General features: G+C 35.4%; 1 protein-coding gene across 1 annotated transcript; it reads left to right on the top strand.

The window, feature by feature from the left end:
- Nucleotides 1-14,259: 14,259 nt before the first annotated feature.
- LOC145109379 (vacuolar lysine transporter YPQ1-like) lies at nucleotides 14,260-16,969 on the top strand. Its single transcript, XM_079046514.1, has 12 exons — nucleotides 14,260-14,632; nucleotides 14,738-14,780; nucleotides 14,949-14,975; nucleotides 15,078-15,188; nucleotides 15,259-15,377; nucleotides 15,500-15,671; nucleotides 15,861-15,953; nucleotides 16,032-16,127; nucleotides 16,212-16,232; nucleotides 16,340-16,398; nucleotides 16,477-16,567; nucleotides 16,715-16,969. Exons 1-12 carry the CDS (start codon nucleotides 14,364-14,366, stop codon nucleotides 16,814-16,816), a joined length of 1,203 nt encoding a protein of 400 aa, XP_078902640.1. The 5' UTR covers nucleotides 14,260-14,363; the 3' UTR covers nucleotides 16,817-16,969.
- Nucleotides 16,970-25,231: the final 8,262 nt, after the last annotated feature.

Genomic DNA, 25,231 nt, shown 5'->3' with positions numbered 1-25,231 from the left:
AAATCACAGAAGGCGGAAACATGTGGTGTGTGCCTTGCAACCATCTTGAGCTCTTCCATTTGAAAAACGAAGTACCTGAAACATAAAATGAAAATCGTAAACACAAAGCTTAGTGAGTTCCCCAAAATACCACATACCATACATATCATATAACGGGCCCTGCCCAAATGAGATACGGGCCCCGCCCACACTCGCATAACGGGCCCAGCCCAATGACGCATAACGGTCCCCGCCCAATGAGATACGGGCCCCGCCCACTAAGCATATAACCATATAATCATTTAACATTTAAACACATGCCAAAATCACAAAGATACTAGCATACTGCACAATCATCGGGCCCCGCCCACATACAAATCATATTTGCATAACACGATACTAGAATACAAAATAACCATCGGGCCTCGCCAAGTAAGCACACAAACACATACACATGAAAGAGTCATGTAGACATCTAGCACTCTACATAGCAACCATGGGTCGGCATTGGTGCCTTCAACCCGCTAAACATAGTGAGGAAACTCACCTCGCACTTCCGAATCATACAGAAAATACATGGCTGCTAGTTTACAGATCCCCGAACTGTCAAAATCAAAACAACACCCAATAAACAATTGGGTTCCAATCTATATCTATAAATCCATACTCGGGGTAAAAAAGACCATTTTACCCCTAACCTAGCTTGGACCAAGACTTAGGCCCAAACCAAAAACCACCCAAGGCCCAAACCATGGCCCAATTTTCTAAATTGGACCTAAACCCATTATAGGGCTTCTCAAAATAATTAATAGCCCAAAACCTAATGGCCCAACAGGGCCCAAGACAACTAAGCCCAAAAGATGGCCCAAAATGTAAAATCCTTTCTGACTGAGTACGCCCCGCGTACTCAGTGGTACACTAAGTGTACGTACCAGAAGCTCAGTACGCCCAACATACGAGAAGGTACACCCCGCGTACTGACCCTGCCCACAACCAACATAAAAAACGTCATAGTCCCTTAAGCCAAGACTTCCAAATCCTCAGAATAGCTAAATATAAGTGACTTGATCCATAAAGTCGAAGGCTTTAAACCTTTGCATGGCTTAATGAAGACCAACACCAAAGATGAACTCCAAGGGTCAAAATCACTTCAAAATGTCTTAAAAACTTCTTAATACCGTAAGACCTTAGTCCAAACTTCCAGATTTGATTCAAAGGGACTTCTTAAGTCATAAAGTTCCTGACTTTATGACTTAGCATGACTTAATGGGAACCAAAGCAAAACCCTAAGTCCCAGTCTTCACCAAAAGACTACCAAATCATGCATGGAAGGTTTATACTCATCAAGATCCAAACTTTATGACTAGCTCCATAACCCTAACAAAGGCAAAATATGAAGCTCAAAGGTTCTGGAGTAACTTCTACTCACAAGAACCACCACAAAGGTACCAAAACAATAACAAAGTACCACCTAGCTAGATGTACAAGAAAGAGTTGTCAAGGTTGAGACTTTATATCTCCAGAAGTTAGATCTAGGTAAACAAAGCATGGATCCAAAAGCTCCAAGTCAAGCAATGACTCTTCAAGAAGTTCCTTCTTCCTCCTCAAGCACCAAAACACACATAACTCACTTGGAAACTAAAAAATCACTCAAATAGGGGCTAAGGGTCGATTTCTAGGGTTTAGAGGGACGGAGGCTGAAGATATTAGGGTTAGGTTATGAGATAAGGAGCTTAAATAGGGTCCAAGACCCTAAAATGGGGTTTAGGTCTGATTAGAGTACGCCAAGTGTACTCCATAGAGCATCCGCGACCATCCTGGTCTGTACGCCCAACGTATGCCAATGTACGCCCCGTGTACTGACCTTTTTGATGGGTTATGAGCACTACATCATTCCTATGGTGTACATGCAAACCCTAAAGCTTTGGATCTAGTTTGTCTAATGAACATGCAATAATCATCCAAAGCCATAAACCCTAGATCTAGCATGTGATAATCAATATTAACATAAGAATAGGGTTTAGATCTTACCTTTGATTGTTATGTAGTAATAACAATCTATTCCTTCTTATAATTGGCTTCTAAAAGCTTAGAGTCACAAATGTCACTCCTCTAATGGCTCACAAACACCAAGAGCAAGAGGATGAAGAAGGAGAAGAGGAGAGGCACTCAAAAACGTCTAGAAACCCTAAGAAAACTCTTAGCCACGTTTTTGGTGCCCTAGGGGTGCTTATATAGTGAGGCTATTAGGGTTATCTAACAAGGAAACCCTAATTTGGCTGCTTAGGCCCTAAGCAACCCATAGACTCCTCTTTTAGAGGCCTTGGACGATTTCTAATGGGTTTCCCCATAGAATTCGTCCACCCCTCTAATAAGAAGTCCATTAGCCCAATATTCAACTATCACATAATTGATAGTTCTAGTCCCCTAAGTTTAATTAATCTCTTTTAGCCACAAAATTAATTCTTAATTAATTATTGACTAATATTAATTAAACAATATGATTTCTCCTTTAATATATTATTCTCATAATATATTAATAAATCATAATTAATCCTCTCTCTCCATAATTCATCCTATCAAGTTGCTTTGGTGAAGGCAACCCAAAAGGACCATGCACCATCGGGTCAAGTACATACCAAAATAGTTATGGGCTTAGACACTAATCCAAAAGTCTCCCACTTAGATAAGTCTAATAACTATTCTGCGTATGACTTCAGATCCTGATCAGCAATCGTAGCTTTCAAAGGCCGCTGTCAACTCTGATCTTATCATAAACGCGTCCTTTAGACAAGGGATCATATATTCCTCTATTCTAGATATCGTATAGACGTGAGACATGGATTGAAATCATTCTCTCAGTCTATATGTCGTTTCCCGATTTCCGATTTATGACAACTGACTATTTGAACAAACCAAATCAGTCCTGGCCCGGCCGAGCACTTTCCTTTGTCATCACTAAATCATCGAGGGGCCCACAGATATCGCTTTTATCCTACTTTGGGTAAAAGGAATGGATAAACTTCGACTCAATGCTCGCTTGTACTCACTCACCGAATCACACACAACAATACGTTTTATAACACCAAGTTACTGGTACGTTTACATATTATCAATGTATAACCGAATCGCAAGATACAACTCACACATCTCGGTTTTAAGAATATAAGATATTATCGTCTCACCAATCACTCGTGATAAAATCCATGAAGCGATCCAAGTGAGCGTGGGTTTAATCCAATGCTCAAGTCATATTCGTAAGCACTCATGAACGTTGTATCAAACTTTTGCTATGTCTAATACACTTTAGACAATCTACACACCAATTCATGACAATCTTCTTTCATACCTACTCCCAAAGTATGAGCGATTGTGGAACGTTCAAATAATTCGATTATTCTCAAATAACTCAATTATTTAGGAAGTCAAAACATGCAAATTGAAACACAAGAATAATACTAATCTTATATGGCCCCAAACTTTTGAGTATAAATAAAACACTTTTATTTAATCACCATATTGATTACTAATCAACTTTTTACTTGAATTATAACGACAATTGTCCCATGCTCTTAGCATGCACACTATGTTTACTTATGGTCCTTACTTTGTGAAATAGTAAAATTGAATAACATTTTCAATCAAACTCATTTTACAATTCCCAATCCTTACCACAAGTGTAAGAATACCAAATTCTTGCCACTTACAGAATATGTTAGATTTTAACACTTTATACAACGGTCCTTTCGTAATATCACGGCACAAAAGTCATCAAGACTCGGCCAATGAAATTACAAAAAGCTCTATTGGAGATTGTTACAAGACAATTCCATAGACATGAAGTCTCGCATTCAAAGTACATTCCTTTGAACATCCTTCTTGCATAAAAGTTTTTCTAATCTGGACATAAACTCTTAACGTCTAACTCCCAATAAGGAAACATTTCCATATTTGCCATATGACAACTCATTATTAATAGAATCATTTCTAATAATAATAATGTCAATATGGTCCTTCCATTACTATACTTCCAACTATTCACAAGCGACCAATCCTTGGCGAACCTTAGATTATCCTTGACAGTTGTTTAACTAATTCAGTCAAATTTGATTCTAGTCCTTTTTCCGTCTTAATGCCCTAGGCATTTGGAAAATTTTAGAACGGTCGAATATTACATTGACGTGATACTTTACCAGTCTTTTGCTATAATATTTCTATTTGCCATGTTCTCACGATTCGAACTATGAAGAGGGATGCCGTAATCATAATCGAGTGTGAGAACGCAACAATTATTTCTATATATAAAATTCTCTTATGTTGAATCCTTTCAACATAACATTTATATATCTTTTTTACTAAATTTTATCAAAATTTATCGATCTAAACCTTTAGATATAAACGAAGTATAATATTCTCTCCCTTAATTATAGCAAAACAACTATTCAACATATGCAACTTTGCAAAGTGAAACTTTTGTTTTCTATAATTAATATTGCTAACTTGCAATAATAATCATGCTCCCACTAACATGATGATTATATCCATACCAGCATAACATTTATGCTCCCACTAGCTTTGACACGTATTCAGAAAACAGCTGAACTTCTAGAAAACAATGCTTATTGAATTTCTTAAGTTCATATTTCCAATACGATGTGCTTCGATAAGCCTTTATCTAAGCTTTTCAAATTCACACACCTTCTTTAGATAGCTCACATGTGTGTCTAAACTAATTCAGAACTTATATCACTAAGTCCCAAATGTTCAGACTAATTTTCAAATCTCACAATTCGAACTATGAAGAGGGATGCCGTAATCATAATCGAATTTGAGAATGCAATTTACATAATCGCTATCTCCTTAAAATCTCTCTTAGTAAAACCGATTCCTCACAATCATTTTCATGAAGGAGAGAAACCTTATGACACTTAGATTTTATGGTGCGTGTGTTCCTATCCATGCAAATTTGTCATAAGCATAATCGTAAGATAATGTTTGTGACAAATTCAAACTCTTATGGACAGAACCTGCTCATTCTTAATTTCTTGCCATCAAGGGTCCCACCATTGCGTCCAACTTATTTAGCAGCTCACCTATGCTAGTCAATGTACTTTCATTGATCAAGGTGTTTGCCCTTATGCATTCAATTGAGAACTCGTAGAAATCATATGCATAATCACTCAACTGGATTGGCACAGAAATAAAATTTTGTCAACACGATAGGTTACAGTCCTCAAGTCGTGTGCTGGTGTTTAATAGGTTTACTTTTGAATTTGTTCTTGAAACTTTTCAAGATCTTTAGACTCCCACTGACCTCTTGACATATAAGATTCTCTTATCAAGAAACATTTCTTGACAAAACAAATATTCAAGAGTCAGTGTGTGTCTTTATCAAGACAAACCTACACACAATTTGGTATTATTTGGTTTTTGTCTTATCCAAGACATCACAACTTACCAATTTCAAATGTGCAAGAGTAAGAAAACATTTTCCTACTTCACATTTGATGAGTGTGTTAAATTTCTTAAGATGATGTCACTCAAATCACAATTTTGGAGTACGACTCTAAAACTTGATTTTGGAATGAAGTATGATTCATCTTATTGACTTAACCATTTCAACAATTCTCGACTCCTCTTTTTAGCCATACTAGTGCACTAAGGTGTCCTTAGAGGATGAATTGTAATATGGTTCTTATAATCTTTAAGAGAATCATAAAACATGATACAAAAGTACTCTCCCTTCTTCTTAGATTGGATAAACTTTTATCTTTCTTGCCTAATTTATTCTTCTTATTCGTTCTGCCATTCATTGAAACTTTTCAATGATTCAGAATTTCACTTAATCTTGTAAGCATAATCACGTTTACCAGACTTTTAGTAAATCATGACAAATAATCTTATCGTTCTTTGTGGTGGACTTGACCAGTGCACAACATTGTGTACCAGATCTCATTATCCTTCACTTGACTCACATACTTATGTGAACAAGGAATTAGTCTCAATTTTCCAAATACGAAGGTTCTCATTCGTCACACAATACCAGTTGCATGATTCCAAGTTTCTGTCCAATTGAAACTTGGGTGATGAGAATCTTTCCTCATTTGGTAAATTTCTGACATTACCACAAATAACATAACTAAGAATCAAATCCATTCATAATATTGCTAACAATAGAACCATTCAAACACTAATTTTCATAAAATCCATCGCAAGGAAACATAAATAAGATTCAAAATTTATTTTCTTGCGGAAAAATATTGTCCTTATAATGCGATTACAAATGAAAACTATGTAAATATTACTTAGCAATTTATCCTAACTCTAAAGAAGTAGCTTAAATATATGATCCTTCAATCATGCGATCAAAATCCATTTCTTCGCGATCAGACTCAGCTTGCTCCTTCCTTTAAGCTTCATTTCCTTTCTTCGATCCTTCAAAACATCGAAATGTAATCTTATCACATCATGTATTAAGAATCTCCAAATAGGAACTTAATAGAGTTAGATAGTGGATTTTTACCTGAAGCAGAGTCATACATCTTGACTCTCCCATCTCTTAGATCTCTCAGGTAGTCAGGGCAACTTCGTAACCAATGCCCCTTCTTTTGGCAGTAGAAACACATGGATTCTTATGGAATGGTACACGGGACTATCTCAGACTCAGCCTTTCTCTTGCGTAGAGAAAACTTTTCTGGACTTCCAATGTTACCATTGCCCATAGAGGGTTGGGAGACAAATTTGCTGACCAGTGCGCCAAATCATTTCTGATTCAGCAGCAATAAGCAAATAAGTCAAATCAATAAGGGTCATGTCGTGGTCCATCATATAGTACTCTCTAACGAACTTACCATATGATTTGGGAAGTGACTGAAGAACCAAGTCAATAGCCAACTTCCTTTAAACATCGATACCTAACAATCCCAATCTATCAATATGTAACTTTTTATCTAAGACATGAGCACAAATAGACTTTCAATTTTCATGTTTTTTGCCAATAGGGCTTCAGTGACCTTGAACTTTTCAAGTCTTCGAACACGTGGGTCAGGGAGAATTATTGGAGGAGGTGGAGGAAATGAAGCACGATTTCCATTTCCACAATACAATCGTGGAACATCATCTTCACGTGGAAAACACTTTCCAACGTATTTAGGAAGACCATAGTTGTTAGACTTTGACATCTATGAAACGAGAGAAAATCCAAGTTTAGTTGATTGAGTCCTTAATTAAACACCCAAATGAGATATTAAGGCTAGGACCCAACACAATATCCTACAAATTGGAAGAGGGATGCCGTAATCCAACTCGCAGAACATTTGAAGGTAGGTAAATGACGATTTACCAATTTCCACCATAAAAAACGAAAAGAAGGTTAAGTTTTAAATGAATTGAAACTCCTAGATCTTTTGAGATTCATTGAACTTTTCAATGTCATGTTTAATCTCAATTATGCCCTTCATTTGTGACTGGGATGCCGAGGATCACAAATAAGGTGTGAATAACCATGCGAATGTACGCGGTGCCCTCACTGTTATAGTCACCTAATCGACGTGCCGGTTAACCACACACGCTCCATCGATCTATGACAAACATCGAGTCACCCTTCGCTACCAATGCCAAACCCAACTTAGTGTGCCGGTTAACCACACACGCTCCACTAATTGTCTCGACAAGGGTACAAAGTGTAATTCCATGGAATTGCATCGATTTCACTTTTTCCGAAAGTAACTAAGATTTAGGATTTTAGTAAAACATTTAGTTACTTTATTCATTATACTTTTAATGAGGATAGGGGTTTGCCCTATCCTACCCGTTCGGCTAACGACCCTCCACTAGTCAAGAGTGCGGTGGGTAAGAGTGGATACCCATTCAATCGCCATTTTATAGGCAATTTCCTTAAACACCCCTTATAGACCAGCTTCGTGAATGAGGCCTACTAACGGTAAGACTAGCAGTTTAAGTTATACATATATAATATTATACTTTCAATGTTATATATAGTATAGGGTGTATTTTACACTTTTAAAATACTAGGTGGTTTAATTTTATAAATTACCCTTTTAATTCAATTAAATATAAACCATATCATTATGGATTTATTAACTCTCTTTTAATTATACTATTAATTAACTTAATAAAACCATAAGGGTGTAATTTGAACTTTTTCAAAACTAGGGTTTTAGAATTTAAAATTTCAAAATTAAACTTTTAATCAAAAATTTAAATTCCAAAACATGAGGGCAAGTTTTTAAACATTTCAAAATATTAAGGTTCAACTATTTAAATTTCAAAACAAAACTTTTAAAGTTCAAAATTAAACTATAAAACCTAAAGGGTGAAAAATGAAACTTTTCCAAACTTTATCAAGAACATTCTAGATCAACAATTCAAATAAGGCAATTAACAATTAATTATGGTTATCTAATTTTGACCTAGTCCAATTACTTGCAAGATAATTCACCAAATAACTAAAATAATTAAACATTATCTTATAAGGCAACAAATATTTGATTAATTGGTAATTATCTACTATTTTGGCAAGGATATTCACCCAAAATCAATAAAAATCGGATTTTACTAATTAAAAACGTTTATGGTAAGTATCCCAAGCCAAAACAGCAAGCAAATTGCGAAATTGAGCTGTCAGACCCTTTGAATCGTCGAGTCTGGCCTGGACTCGTCGAGTTCAGTCGACTCGGCGAGTTCACCAAATGACTCGGCGAGTCATGCAGTCAGAACCAAAAAAATTTCGATTTTTTAAGCAATAAACGATCAAAATAGCATCAATTCATCAACAAACAGCCTTAGGCTCTGATACCACTGATGGGTTATGAGCACTACATCATCCCTATGGTGTACATGCAAACCCTAAAGCTTTGGATCTAGTTTGTCTAATGAACATGCAATAATCATCCAAAGCCATAAACCCTAGATCTAGCATGTGATAATCAATATTAACATAAGAATAGGGTTTAGATCTTACCTTTGATTGTTATGTAGTAATAACAATCTATTCCTTATTATAATTGGCTTCTAAAAGCTTAGAGTCACAAATGTCACTCCTCTAATGGCTCACAAACACCAAGAGCAAGAGGATGAAGAAGGAGAAGAGGAGAGGCACTCAAAAACGTCTAGAAACCCTAAGAAACTCTTAGCCACGTTTTTGGTGCCCTAAGGGTGCTTAAATAGTGAGGCTATTAGGGTTATCTAACAAGGAAACCCTAATTTGGCTGCTTAGGCCCTAAGCAACCCATGGACTCCTCTTTTAGAGGCATTGGACGATTTCTAATGGGTTTCCCCATAGAATTCTTCCACCCCTCTAATAAGAAGTCCATTAGCCCAATATTCAACTATCACATAATTGATAGTTCTAGTCCCCTAAGTTTAATTAATCTCTTTTAGCCACAAAATTAATTCTTAATTAATTATTGACTAATATTAATTAAACAATATGATTTCTCCTTTAATATATTATTCTCATAATATATTAATAAATCATAATTAATCCTCTCTCTCCATAATTCATCCTATCAAGTTGCTTTGGTGAAGGCAACCCAAAAGGACCATGCACCATCGGGTCAAGTACATACCAAAATAGTTATGGGCTTAGACACTAATCCAACACTTTTCACTAGTATGCCCCGCGTACCCTTTGTGTACGCCCCGCATACCCGGCTAAACCTTAAAACCACCAAACTCCAAAAGGCCATAACTTTTTCGTTATAAGTCCGTTTTCGGCGATCCTTATATCCACGGAAAGGTAACGAGAAGCTCTACACTTATATCAACTCATAGTTTCCTTAAAACTTCCAGAACTAAAACCCAATTTCCATAAAAGCCTGAACTGAGACTTTACTGATATACCCTTTGGCTCCAAAACACAAACCGAATACCTGGATCATCCAAATTACCTTACCTATACCCAATTGGGTCTAAATCTATTTTCCTCAAAGGCTCTAATCCTGATGATACTCGGTCTTCGGGTCACCACCCCGCATTAGGAAACAAATCGGAACATGGCGTTACACATAAACAACTATTAATCAAACGACAAAGCCAAGATGATCTCAAAGGTAATCTATGCTTCAAAGTTTACTCCAAAAAGACTGTGATTTATCTGGGTTTCCAAGAAGAGCACAAAATGACCATGTATTGGTTGTTGATCAACACTATGAGGAACTTCTATTAGCGATAGCCGAAGAACCTTTAACTTTTGAAGAAGCCAAAGTGCAAACGGAGTGGGTTAAAGTAATGGATTCTGAGATTGAATCAATAAACAAGAATAATATGTCAAATCTAGTTGAGAAACCAAATGGAGTAAAGCCAATTGGATTAAAATGGGTATACAAAGTTAAGAAGAACAATGATGGCATGATTAACAAATACAAGACATGATTAGTTGCAAAGGGTTATGTGCAACAACAAGGAATTGATTTCGATGAAGTATTTACTCCGGTAGCTTGCATTGAAACCATTCGACCCCATATAGCAATTCCAACAACGAATGGTTGGGATCTTCACCACCTGGATGGAAAAGCAACGTTCTTACATGATGTAAAAGAAACTGTTTATGTGATGCAACCGGAAGGATATTTGAATAAAGGGAGTGATGGTAAAATGCATCAACTCTCAAAATCCTTATATGGTTTGAGACAATCACCTTGAGCATGGAACATGAAGCTCGACGCAACCGTAAAAACAATGAAATTTCATAGGTGCGCAAAAGAACCGACAGTCTTCCGAGAAATCGATAGAGAAAATATTTTGATTTTGGTGGTTTATGTTGATGACCTATTTGTCACAGGATCAAGCTTGAGTATGATCAAGAAATTCAAGACCAACATGGCTAAAATCTTTGAGATGACAGATCTTGGTAAGCTAATTTACTATCTTGGAATTGAAGTAAAGCAAGAAGAAATTATGATTGTCATCAAGAAAAAAGATTATGCCCAACGTATTCTAAAAGAAGCTAAACTTCAAGACTGTATTCCAACTCATGTTCCAATGGAACCAGGTACGAAGATAACCAAAGCAGAAGATGAGCCAGAGATTGATGCAACTTGATATCGAAGGCTTGTGGGAAGTCTTCATTACCCACTCCAAAGTAGACCAGATATGGCATATACGGTTGGAGTTATAAGTTGTTATATGCAAGGTCCCCGTGAGACACATGGAACAACAATAAAGTACCTCTTAAGGTATCTTCAAAGAACCACAACTTATGACATTAAGTATGAAAGGACTGGTAAAAATCGACTCATTGGTTATAGCTATAATAGTCATAATACTGATCCATATGATGACATAAGTACAACTGTAATGTATTTTATTATGAGTCATCACCGATAACTTGGTGCTCACAAAAGCAAGATAATGTCGCGTTATCATCGGGTGAAACATAATTTATGGCAGCTACAACATCAACATGTCAGTCAATATGGCTTCAAGAATTGTTCGGTGAAATCACTAATAAAGAACAAGAAATGGTGACCATTCGACTTGATAACAAGCCGATGATTTCACACGCCAAGAACCCTGTTTTCCATGAAAGAAACAAACACATCCACACAAGGTTTCATTACATTCAAGAGCGAATTGAAGATGAACAGGTGGATGTTGAGTATGTCTGGGGAACAGAACAGAAAGCATACATTTTGACCAAGACACTACCTCGCATAAAGTTCAAAGAGATGAGGAGCTTAATAGGAGTTCAAGACTTTTCTGGTTCACCTTATAAATTCGGGGGTGAAGGTTGGAATTTCTATGAATATAGGAGTCATAGGAGTTTCCTTATTTACAAGTTTCCTTTATGTATTAGTAGTTATCTAATATTAGGAAACCTCTTTTATATATATATATATATATATATATATATATATATATATATATATATATATATATATTACCGAGTTATGGATAATACATAGAACCAATTGTAACCGGAGTTTTGAATTATTTTCTCAATAACAGCAAAGAGTCATTTTCGTTATTTTTCTTCTAAGTATGTGATTCAGTTCTTGAGAAATATGGTAACAAACAACTAAAAACATCTGGTTTGGTACCGATAACTACCCGGACCTGCAACACTAAGCACTGAACCGCATATTGACATTCAATTATGTTTTAGTATGAGTATCGATTCGGTTTGGTACCCGTACCGATTCAATTCGATACCAATACCGATTCAATTTGATACCATTGGTATTTTTCATTCATATTTTAACCTGTTATAGGCTTATAGCGAATTAAAATGATAATAATAGAATTTTTCATAAAATTTTTGGCATCATTAATAAAACATTTTGGGGAAACCGTCTAATTTTATAATAACTCGACACAATATTTTATTATAACTATTTTTTATGAAAATTACTATTATTACCGTATTATCTTTCCACAATAAAACTCGACACTTTATCACTAAATATCATACTAAAATCATTGTACTTTGACACAATATTTTATTAATAACTATTTTAACTTTTCTATAGTATATCTAAGTGGCAGACATCAAAAACTTATCAAACTTTATCGACATTCATTAATGAGAAGATACAATTTCTTAAATCCATAAAATTAAATGAAATATAATGATTCTTATGAATATACAAATATATTATCCAGTATTCTTTTGACAACTTGCTCTTTAAATTTAATCTGTGCATATTTCGTTTCCATCAAAGATTCAAAGATAAAAACAAAACAAATTTTTTTATGTTATATTAAGAAATAAATGTTTATTGTTCAAAATCCAAGGAATAATAATAACAAATATAAATAAAAGGGATAATGACTTAAAAGGGTAATATATTATTCGATTTATACACATTTGGTCATTGAATTTTTTTTTCGTCCACATTTACCCCTTAAATTTGTTAAACCGTACACATTCAGTCCCTATGACCTGTTACTCCAGGTTAGCCGGGAAAAATGACTTGATAAGGTAATATATTTTTCATTTTGTACACATTTAGTCCTTAATATTTTTGTACATATTTAGTCATTAACATTTTTTTTGTTTCAAAATAAGTCCTTTTTTTGTACTCATTCAATACTTATGAATGATTTCTTTAGGTTTTTTTCATTACATCTTACGTGAGACAATCATTGATGAGGTGCTTGGGGTTGTTGATGTTTATGTCCAATGCGATCTCGACTGCTTGGTTGCGTAAGTCTTGTGGTTTGGCTTAGGTCTTGTATTTTGAACATCGTAACTTCTTCATGCGATATCAGATTTTAAGGATCTTTATCCACGTGTTCATTTTTTGAGTCTACTACCACTTTCATTAAGATTACTCCCGTTAAAATGTATTTTTACTAACGATTTTATAAAAAAAAAACATACATACATGCATTCATAAAAAACGTATGGACAGAGGAAGACGCAGTAATACATAGTAGGTGTTGCCGATACATGGAAAATAGGTATAAACGTAAAAAATAAAGCGAAAAGTTTTCCACTGCGAACAGAAAAACAGGTGTTGTCGGTGCAACACCGGGACCATACTAAATCCGCCACCGCGTATGAATATAAAAATCGTAAGTAAAAATATATTATTTTTTAATGAGAGTAATCTAAATGAAAGTTGTAGTAGACTAAAATACGAACGCATGGATATAAAGATCGTTAAAATCCGAGATCATATAAAGAAGTTATGACGTTCAGAACACATGACCTAAGCAACCAAGTAGTCGAGATCGCGATAGATATACGCATCAAAAGCCCCATACACCTCATTAATGAATGTCCCACGTAAGATTTTGTGAGAAAAAACTAAAAAATCATTCATAAGTACTGAATGAGTACAAAAAAATGACTTATTTTGCAAAAAAAAAAAGGACTAAATGTGTACAAAAATATTAAGGACTAAATGTGTACAAAGTGAGAAATATATTACCCTATTAAGTCATTTTTACCGGGTAACCTGCAGTAGCCGGTCATAAGGACTGAATGTATACGGTTTAACAAGTTGAAGGGGTAAATATAGACGAAAAAAAAATCAGTGACCAAATATATACAAATCGAAAAATATATTACCTTTTTAAGTCGTTATTACTAAATAAAACTAAACATAAAAAAGGGAAGGGTCCGAACTCCGAACATTTCGAGCAAGAACTCAAGGACCACCACACAGCTATTCAATCTCTTACGATTTTCACCAAAATCCACACAAAGGTTATTTTCGTAATTTCACATTACACCGCCCCCACATACTTTGCTACTGTTACTACAATCGTCTATCTTCTTCTTCTTCTTCTTGATTCATTCGTTCCATACATTATATAGGGCTATTATATATTCATATGCATATTACATACACAAAAATCCCACACCACATTCTGCTTTCGGATCCGGGTCGAATACCAAAAACCCCATTGCAGAGATGAAGTTCTTATTCTTGAAGAACAATATCACCCCTACAACGAGTAACTCATTATCATACTGTGTAACAGAGAATAAATCATGTATTGGGTGGGTTGACAAGTATTTCAAGGATTGTTTGTGTAATCTCAGAGACGAATTATCTTTCGGGTTTGGAATCGCGAGTCTTGTTTGTTGGGGTGTCGCTGAAATCCCTCAAATCATCACCAACTTTCGTACTAAATCCAGCCATGGCGTCTCACTTCTCTTCCTCCTCACTTGGATTGCCGGGTAGGTGTTTGTGTTAATGCGTCTGTGAAATTTCTTCTTCTTTTTCTTCTTTTTCTTCTTTTTCTTCGTTTCCTTCAATCAAATCGTCAAATTTGATCTTCGCAGGGATATCTTTAATCTCGTCGGTTGTCTTCTCGAACCTGCAACGGTGAATTTCTTCGTCTGATTTCCAATTTCTAACGATTTTTTTAACATGTACACAATCAAAAAACTCCGATAAAACCTTCAACAGATCCACTAATCCACATCCACCTTCATCGTTAATTCGTTATCATTCTTCTCACGTTTTTTTTTTCTTTCTTTCTTCTCGATGCAGTTGCCGACTCAATACTACACAGCTGCGGTAAATCTGTCGTGCTATTTTGGGATTAATTTTCGCAAAATTTCACTAAATCGTTCTCTATAATCACATTTAATCTAACGATTTTATGTTAATTTCACACAGCTTTACACAATCAGTACAATCATCTTAGTTTTACAAAGCTTATACTACGATCACATCTACACATGGCTCAAATCCAGAAAAGCCGATGCTCATGCTACATCTAACACAGAGGTACGAATTAACAAAATGATTTCACTAGAAATTTTGCTTAAAAATCATTAAAAGTTGAAATCATTTACAGGATGAAGAAGCGAAGAAACCTCTCAGACCTTCAACAGCTTCAGAACCCCATGAATTAACCTCTCGAAGCCGCGCAATAAGAACAACATCGTCATCTCCACGTCAAGACTATTTCTTCACGTACGTCTTCATCTTCATCTTCATGTTCATACCTCGAATTGGGCATCATTAATTGGGAATTTCATTATACCATAACATGAAATTAGAAAAAGAACGGAAATTAAAATGAAATCTTTTTGCAGGTCTGCAAGATCAATGGCGGGAAGCGCAACACCACCCAATCGATCTTATCTGTGGACAACGAGAAGTGGTCCAGCGTCTGCCATGGCTGCCGATGATGACTCTTCTTCAGAAGATGAGTCATCTGTTCAAATACCGAAGCCTACTACACAACCCAAACCCATCCCACGTTCTGTAAGTTGAATTTTTTAAAACGTGGGGGTTTTTTAAATTTTAATTTTGTTTCTTTTCATGTTTTTGGCTTATTAATTTAATTGTCGTTTCCTTTTAAAGAAAGGATATATAGCTAGCTTGCTTAATAGAGATAAAAATCAAGAAAATATATTAAATATTTATAAGTTGTTGTATTTATTAACGTCACAGGCTGGGTATGGAGCGTTCTTGGCTACTTCATTAAATTTGCCTTCACATACCAAGGGTTTGATGCAAGTTTATGTTGGAAGAAAGTTGCTACAAGTATGATTTTTTTTTTTTTTTTTTGTTTAAATAATTTGTATTTAGTTATGAATTTAATTAATTGTGTTGATGTTGTAGGAGGGTGGTGGAAGTAGTACGGTGTATGGGCAATGGTTAGGGTGGATGATGGCGGCTATTTACATGGGTGGTCGGATTCCTCAGATTGTATTGAATGTAATTTTTTTTTTTGGGTTTAAATCTCAATTGTTATTTGATTAATTATAAGCTTTCTGAAATACTTGTTTTTGTTATTGACAGATCAAAAGAGGCAGTGTAGAGGTGAAATTATTACATTTTAACCTTTTTTTTTTTTTTTTTTTTTTTTTTTTTTTTTTTAATTGTCATTTTCTTGATCTAAAGTTTCTAACTTTACCAAATCCTTTTAGGGTTTAAATCCTCTCATGTTCATCTTCGCTCTTGTTGCAAATGCCACTTATGTCGCAAGGTCTCTCACACACACACACACACTTACATGTATACAACTATTGAAGTTTACTGATGATGATAAAAATTTCAATTGCAGCATTCTTGTAAGAAGTACAGAATGGTCAAAAATCAAAGCCAACATGCCTTGGCTGCTCGATGCCGCAGCGTGCGTAGCACTTGATACATTTGTATCCTTTTTATTTATATATATCTAATTTACATCTGACATGATGCTCATGGGCAGAGCAATGTGAGCCAGCTCAGGGTTGTTGCTGATTAACCGTTTTTTGTAGAAAGTAATCGTAGTTTGACCTTAATGGAAGTAATAATCATAGATCATAATGCAATATGTGTACTACAAGCATTTGCGAAGGAGAAGAGATGAGGAAGGATACTATGGTGACTACTTGGAAGCCGACAAAAACTATGTGTCTTGATTGTATAACGATGGATGTTTGTGAGGAACCTTAAGAACAAAGAGCAAAGGGATGGTATTTTAATCGGCTCTTTGTTGTATGCTTGGTTTGAGTTCAAATGTTATGTTTAATGGAACAAAGAGGATACTATGGGTATAACCGATATGTTGTTCATGTCTTGAGAGTTGCATTGGCTCGTAACAAAGCATTTGTAAAAGTGTACTCTTAAGTCTTTTGATTATGCTAACAATTAGAGCGAGGATGTTTGTAAGATGCTTTGAAATTTAGAATGAGATTTGGACCTTGACTCGACAACAAAAGTTACTATTGTATGTTATAGGATGTTTATAAGTCTTACAATTAAGAGATATACCAACTTATATGTCTTTACATTGTTTCATTCTTGACTTGTGTACAACAAAAATGCCAAGATCTTCTTTTATTGTTAGCTTTATATGTCTTTACATTGTTTCATTCTTGACTTGTGTACAACAAAAATGCCAAGATCTTCTTTTATTGTTAGCTTTATGATGCTAGTATTTTTGTATAATGCATTGTTTGTAGCCATTACATTTATACTCTCCCTACATGCATAGCTACTAGACTTTTGAGAAGTTTGTGCTAATAGAGATTAATTTCTAAAGAACCGACATAAATAGTTTGTGCCTTTAAAGGAAATCGAGAAAGAAACTAAACCCAATTTGTTATATATGTTTGTCCAAACTTGAGGTCGATCATGATAAAGTGTTGTGGAAGCTCAAGAATAATTTAAGTGAGTCCCAAATTTTATACACATAGGGAAACTACATATTATAAGTTACAGATGACATAAAACTAATTTGACAATTAATAGAATGAACAATTTGTGTTTTAAAATGTTGTATTATACAACTCTATAAAACATAAATTGTTGTGCATGGAGAAAAACTAATGTGTATGAATCATTTCCCATCCATAATAGGAGCTCGATAAATTGAGAAAAACCAATGTGTATGAATCATTTCCCCGAGGTCCGTTCCAAATTTTCAAGAACCAATTCTAGCGGTCTCCTTGCTAGATGATGAAAGTGATCTTGATGATGAAATAGCTACTGTTCCTGCTACCAGAAAATATTATCAGATGTTGAATCGCTAGTTGATTGCTTTGGTTCGTAGGGCTGATTCTTTATCTCCTATAAATTTTCAAAATCTGATGCTTACTCGTGAGAGTACTTTGAAAACAATTGTTAATGAGAGTTAACATTTATTTGATGATCAAGCTAAATTAATTGATGAAGCTACTTCTAAAGTTCAACTGCTCTTACCACTTCCACCAATGCTTTATCCAAAGTTGATTATGTTCTGAATGAAGTAAAGGATCTTAAAATTTTCATTCTTGCTACCAACACTGAAAATCATCAAGATGTTATCAATTCAATTAACACTCTTGTTACCAATTAGGATACTGAAGTAGACATGGCTAATAAATTGGCTGAGAAGGAATTAAAGATCAAATCTTTGAAGTTGGAATTAAAGAAAACGAAGAATGAATTTGAGAAGGTTGAAGAGGAGATGATCTTGAAAAATGGGAGAAACTTTGAGATCTATCAAAGGTTAGTTCGCATTTTGGAAACAAAGGATTCTCCATATGTTGATTATGTGTCCCAGTTATTGGATGCGAAGCTTGTTCTCATTCTTTCTCAAATCAAACCTGGTGTTACGAGTAGCGGTGCTACTTCGCAACAAGGGGGAGATAAGATTGAAAATATTGTTCAGGAGGAACCAACTGTAAATGTTCAAAAGGAACCTATTTGTATCAAAAGTCCTTGTTCAGTTCCTAAGTTGATCAAAAACGATGATGTTCCGAAGATTCAGATTGAGCATGGATCAATGAAAAGCCAATTGGATGATAGTACGTTTGATTCTCAGAAGTTTTTTGAAGATGGTGTGGGTACTAGTTCTGTCAAAATTATTACACCAAAGGAAGTTGATCCGAATGATGTTGAAGCTGAGAAATAGGAACAAAGGAAAAATGATGAAGAGATTGAAAGATTAAGGCAATTGTAAATTGAGTTGGATAGGATTGATGTTGAAAAGAGAGATAAAGAAGCAATATAAGCTAGTCTAAGATCTATGCGGTCTGAATAGACTATGGAAAGAGTTCAGGATGTTGCGATTAAGAAGGTTGAGAAGTATTGTCTTGAACCGAATTCTTCATATTTTGTTTAGAACACTGCTGAGTGTCAATCAGATTTGCCTAACTGTGGAAAATATTTTCTTTTTAGAAGCTTCAATCATATGGCCAAAATTCGTATCTCCAATAGTGTTGTGAACAAGAACCTTTTTACATTTTATCTCAACAATTCTAAGCCATAATATGATGTCTGGTCATTGAAGCGAATCATGACGGTTAAAAAGATTGAAGAAGTTAAGATTGATGAATTTACAAACTATAAATTTACAATTTTAAGAGTTGATAAAAAGGACAGTTTGGTGATTTCTCTTTCTGATATGCACATCAGGAATCCTCATGATTGGATTGTTCTTTGTGGAATTCTGAAGAAGCATGAATCGAAGTTTGGTTCGCAACTTCTGCATATCACTCACATGATCAGAAATTATCGTGTGGAAATAAGCAAGATAGATGTTGAAGTATCTAAGATTGTGAAAAGAAATGTCATTGCGAGACCTCAAGCACAACCAGAAGGATTGGAAGAAATGAGAGAAGGATTTATTCAGAAGAATCCTTGGGGGATTGTTTGTTAGAAAATAAGGGATGAATAGATTGCTTGGATTCTCTGAAAGTCGTGATTCACTATCAAATTGAAGTATTTCGATGGTACAGATCGAACACCCAATTGGATGAAATTTAGAGAATAAAATCTGAGAATGTATGTGAAAATGTTCTTCAAGATGTACCAGAAAAATGACCAAAAACGGATATATCATTCTTGTCTGAAAACTGTCAATAGACAGTTACAAACTGTCATAAAACTACCAAACCTGTCATTAAACGGATCTCAGGGAAAAAAGGGTCAACTTTCTAAACGGATATATCGATCCCAGCCAGGGGCTCTGCCCCTTGGACCCTGCCAGGGGCTGCCGCCCCTAGGACCCCGCTCCCAGGGGCGCTGCCCCCGGATCCCCGTTCGTTTAGGGGCTTCGCCCCTAAATAACAATGTACTTTGAATCTTGAAAAACTTGAACAATTGTGCACTCCTACACCATCCTAACTTGTTCAATATTCAGCAAGATCACTTTTGGTCAACAAATTTAATCCTATTACACTTAAATAATATTGATGATATAAAATCACCAACATTGTTTATAAGGCACTTAAAGAAGCAAAAGTTCAAAACAAGATGTTGTACTTGAATGATAAACATTGTTATAGTTCTGATTATTTGAATAGTATTCTTGCAGGGACTGAGATGTGCAAACTAAACTCAAAAGAAGATATAAACTGGGTTTCATAAGTGATTAGATGGTGGATACAAGTGATACTTGTTCTTATGGGCATAGTTGGTGAAGTTTTTGAAGAGCATAACTAAAGATTCATTTCGCAACTCAATGCAAATGGGGAGATTGTTAGGATCGTATTTTAAATGTTTTATTGAGTTTGTAATGCGAAATGTAATTCGTAGTAAAAGTTTCATTTGTTGTTAATGCGAATGATTTTTTTTTTGTGTTCGCATTGACTTAGTTGGGTTCGCAGTTGTAAGTTTCTTTTTGTGACAGTTGTTTGTAGCCTAGGTGTCCTGACCTCATTGTTTAGAGCTCAACCTCTTTCCTTGTATTTCTTATATAAGGAGTGTTGGTTGATAGTAGAGGGTAACTTTTGAAGGTGTCTTACACAAAATTGTAATCATATTCCTTTAGTCTCTAAATGAAAACAAGATCTTATTTATGTTCGTGTGTTCTTCTTGATTACGTCTTTAATTGTGGTTTCTATCTTATTGAATCTAACGATCCAACAATTACTATAAGTTTCACATAATTACAACATGTTCTCTCACATGTTTAATTAAAATATTATCAGCCAAACCATGACTAGGCTCACCCTCTTTAATGCTATAAGAGAGGTTTAAGGAGGTCTCTTAGATTCCCAATAATGTCGGTTTTCAAAAGCTCATATATTACCACCCTCATAGCCTCTTTGCATTTTAAGAGTGGAGTTACCAAAAGGGTTTGATAGAATAGATGTTTAGAGTTAAAAGTATTAACTAAAGTAATAAAACAAGATTCTTGTTTTATATAATTAGTTAAAACACTAATAGTGTGTTACCCATGAAGAAACACACATTTCCTTACAATTTTGTGATGAAGCGTGTGCGATTAGCTGACACATCAATGTGAGGATTATGGTTGGAAATGATGTGAAACTCGTGAATCTCAAGTGTAACTTGAGTCGAGCATCACATGGTTGATTCACCATTTGTTTTATGATTCATGGCATCCCTGTTAGATAAATGAAATAAGCACAATCTAAAATTAACATGCCATTGAATCTAGTCAATGAATCTCAAAAGATCTAGGAGTTTCAAAGATCATGAAGTTGGAAAAGAGCTTTACCTACCTAAATAAACTTGTGGTGTGTTTACAACATCCCTTTACACATTACAAACCCAAATATGGATTCTAGCCTTAGTAAATAGTTTTTATGGGTAAATTATTTAATGGATAAAATCAAACTAACAAAACTCTCTCTCTCTCTCTCTCTTTTGTATATGTCAATCCTAAACAACAACAAGAACAACCTGTTGGATAAGGTGTCTAAGTCCATAACTTATTTGGTATATACTTGACCCGACCCGGCATGGTCCATTTGGGTTGCACTTCACCCGAACTTGTTATGGATAATTTTATGAGAGTTGTATACTTACGATTTATTAATATATTATAAGTTATAATATATTAATATAAAGTCATGTTACTTAATTAGTTTTAATCTTGAATTAATTATGAATTAATTTAGTGATTAAAAGGAAGACTAATTAAATCATGGGCTATTATATTTATATGGTGTGGGCTAACACTCATTTGGAATGGGCTAAGCTTATATGGAAGTCCATGGATGATCCATGGAGATTTTACCCATGGATCCTTGGAAGAGGAAAAGACATGGGTTATTAGGGTTTCACCCTAACCATGTACACTATATAAACAAGCTTATGTTGCATGAAAAAGACACTAAGTGTGTGTGTAAGTGTGGTGGCCAAAACCAAGAGTTAGAATACTCTCTCATATATTTTCCAAGTTTGGGTGATTTGTGATTTCCATTTGAGGCATTCACATTATTGGTGCTTGGCTCTCAAACTCCAAGGAATCAACAATCAACAAAAGGTATGTAATTCATCTAGTTCCTTTATGGTTAAAAGTACCCCATGCCATGCTAGATAGGTTATAAACCTTGGAAAATAATATTTTGCATGTATCTTAGACAAACATAGATCCAAGGTTTAATAGGGTTGCATGTACACTTAGGAAGTGTTAGAATGCTCAAAACCCTACAGTGGTATCAGAGCCTAGGCTTGTTTGTTTGATACTTGATGCAAAATAGTGAAAAAAAAGTCGAGTTTTTTGCTGTCTGCCTGATGAACTCGCCGAGTCCATGGGGGGACTCGCCGAGTTCATGTGTAAACTCATCCTACTCGGCGAGTAGGTTCGTGCACTCGGCGAGTAGGAGCCTCAGAATGCAGATTTTTGACTTTTGCTGCTGGAAATGGACTAGAAACATTACCCTAAACTGTTTTGGTGTTTTAAAACTTGTTTTAGTTGGTGTACTGGTTGTTCTAATCCATTTACAATAGCTTATATCAAAATTTCATGCTTTGTATGTGTTCATATAATTCTTGAAACTTTGATGATCATGTTCATGTTCTTATGAATTTAGAAGATGATAGGAATTATTTGCTGAATTGTTTAGGATTAATTCTTGATCATTTATGTGTTTTAATGGAGTCCATAATTTGTCCTCAAGTTATGGATATCCAAAGGTCACTTCTTTTAAACACACACTTAAAACACATAAGTTACATGGAATTGAAGAGTCTTCATTTTTATGAACCTTTAATTCATAAGTTATGAAATGAAAAGTTTTGAATAGTTTCAAAACTTGTCCTCAAGTTTTGGAATTTGTAAAGTTACACACACTTTAATATACTTTAATTCCAAACCCTTAGAGTTTTAAAAGTTAAAATTCAACCCTTATACTATTTATAACATTAATGGTTAATTATTATATATATGTATAAGATCAAAGTCGTCTTACCGCTAGTACGCCTCATTCACGAAGCCAGTCTATAAGGTGGGTATAAGGTTGTTGCCTATAAAATGGCAACTTAATGGGTGTCCACTCTCACCCACCGCTTGCTTGACTGGTGGAGGGTCGTTAGCCGAACGGGTAGGACAAGGACTTATAAATTCTCATTAAAAGTATGATGAATATTATAAAGTAACTAAACCTTATATAAATTCCCAATCTTAGTTACTTTAGGAAAATGTGAATATGGTGCTAACCCATGAAATTCACACTTTGTACCTTACCAAGTCGTTGGTGGAGCGTGTGTGGTTAACCGACACACTAACTTTGACTAGTAAGGATCTCGAAGGGTGACTTAATGTTTATCATAGATCGGTGGAGCGTGTGTGGTTAACCGGCACATTGATTAGGTGATAATATTAAGCGTACCAAGTGAATTTGCATGGTTATTCACACCTTGTTTTGTGATCCTCGGCATCCCAGTCACAAAACTTGAAGGGCACAATCGAGATTGAAACATGCCATTGAAAAGTTCAATGAATCTCAAAGGAATCTAGGAATTTCAAAACCAATTAAACCTAATAATTCATTTCGTTTTCATGGTGGAAATTGGTGAATCGTCATTCACCTACCTTCAAATATATTATAGCTTAGATTACGGCATCCCTCTTCTAAGTTATAATATATTGTGTTGGATCCTAGCCTTAATATTACATTTGGGTGTATTATTAAGGATTCGATATATCTAATCTAAACTTGTTTTCTTCTTTTCAGATGTCTTCCGACAACAAAGCTTCGGGCTCTAACCCTACTGGCTCTTTTTCCCTCATGAACCTTTGTGGGAGGGTCATCTTTGATGGTTCCAACTTTATGGATTGGATCCGGAACATCAGGATGGTTACTCGTTACGAGGACAAGGAATATGTCCTCGATAAGGAGCTAAAGGAGCTTGATGAGTCCACTGCTACTCCTGAGGAGGTCGCTGAGTATCAGGCACATGAAAGAGATGCCACCAAGGTGGCATGCATCATGATGGCCACTATGACAGCTGAACTCCAAAAGTCCTATGAGGACTATTACCCTTTTGAGATGCATCAGGATCTGATGGAAAGGTACCATCAGAGTGCTCGTCAAGAGCGGTATGAAATAATCTCCTCCATGATCACTACCCGTATGAAGGATAGCGAACCAATCACGAGCCACATGCAGAAAATGCAAAGGTATGTGGACCGTCTAATGAAACTGCATGTGAACTTCCCTGAGGAGTTGGCAATTGATATCATTTTGCACTCCTTGCCATCGTGTTATGATCACTTTCGTATGACATACCACATGAACAAGGAGGAAGTCACACTCAGTAAGCTTCAAGGACTTCTGAAGACTGCCGAAAGTGGTCTTAAGAGTAAGTCGGTTACTACTCCTACTCCTACTACTACCCCTGTTTTGGCTATCGGGCAAGGCAAAGGGAAGAAGAGGAAGCACCCTTCGAAGGGTACCAAGGGAAAGTCCCTTGAAGGCTCCTCATCTGGAACCAAAGGTGGTTCTATCACTCCTTCTGCCATCCCTAAGGACGCTGAATGCTTCTACTGTCAAAATAAGGGGCACTGGAAGCGAAACTGCCCAAAGTACTTGCAGGATGTCAAGGATGGGAAAGTGAAACCATCCCATGCAGGTATTTACACTATATTGTCTAATAACTCACCATATTCTAATTCTTGGGTTCTTGATACAGGTTGTGGTATTCACATCTGTTGTGACTTGCAGGGCCTAAGAAGAAGTGAGGATGTGGAGCACGGAAAGATAAACTTAATCATGGGGAACAAGAAGGTTGCACCTGTTACCAAGATTGGAGTTTATACTTTATTGCTAGATAGTGGGTTAAAGTTAGATTTGAATAAATGTGTGTACTCGTCTGAAATGGCGAGGAATATTATTTCCTTTCATGCTTTGTACAAACAAGGTTTTACCTTTTCTTTTGATACTGAAGTTGGTAGTATTAATGCTTTCTTTAATAATATTCTTTATTTTAAAGCATTACCTTGTAATGGTGTGTATGAAGCTGTATCGGTTGTAGATAATTTAGGGAATAATGTATTGTGTATTGATTCTTCTACTAGCATGGATAAAGCATCTTTGTGGCATTGTCGTCTTGGACATGTAAGCAAGAAACGCATAGGCCAGCTCCAAAAGGATGGA

The sequence above is a fragment of the Lactuca virosa genome, chromosome 4 (assembly GCF_052849685.1).
Source record: "Lactuca virosa cultivar CGN04683 chromosome 4, Lactuca_virosa_CGN04683_v6, whole genome shotgun sequence".
Lineage (NCBI taxonomy): Eukaryota > Viridiplantae > Streptophyta > Magnoliopsida > Asterales > Asteraceae > Lactuca > Lactuca virosa.
The sequence above is the reverse complement of the archived record's forward strand: the minus strand, read 5'-3'. Positions and strand labels throughout refer to the sequence as shown.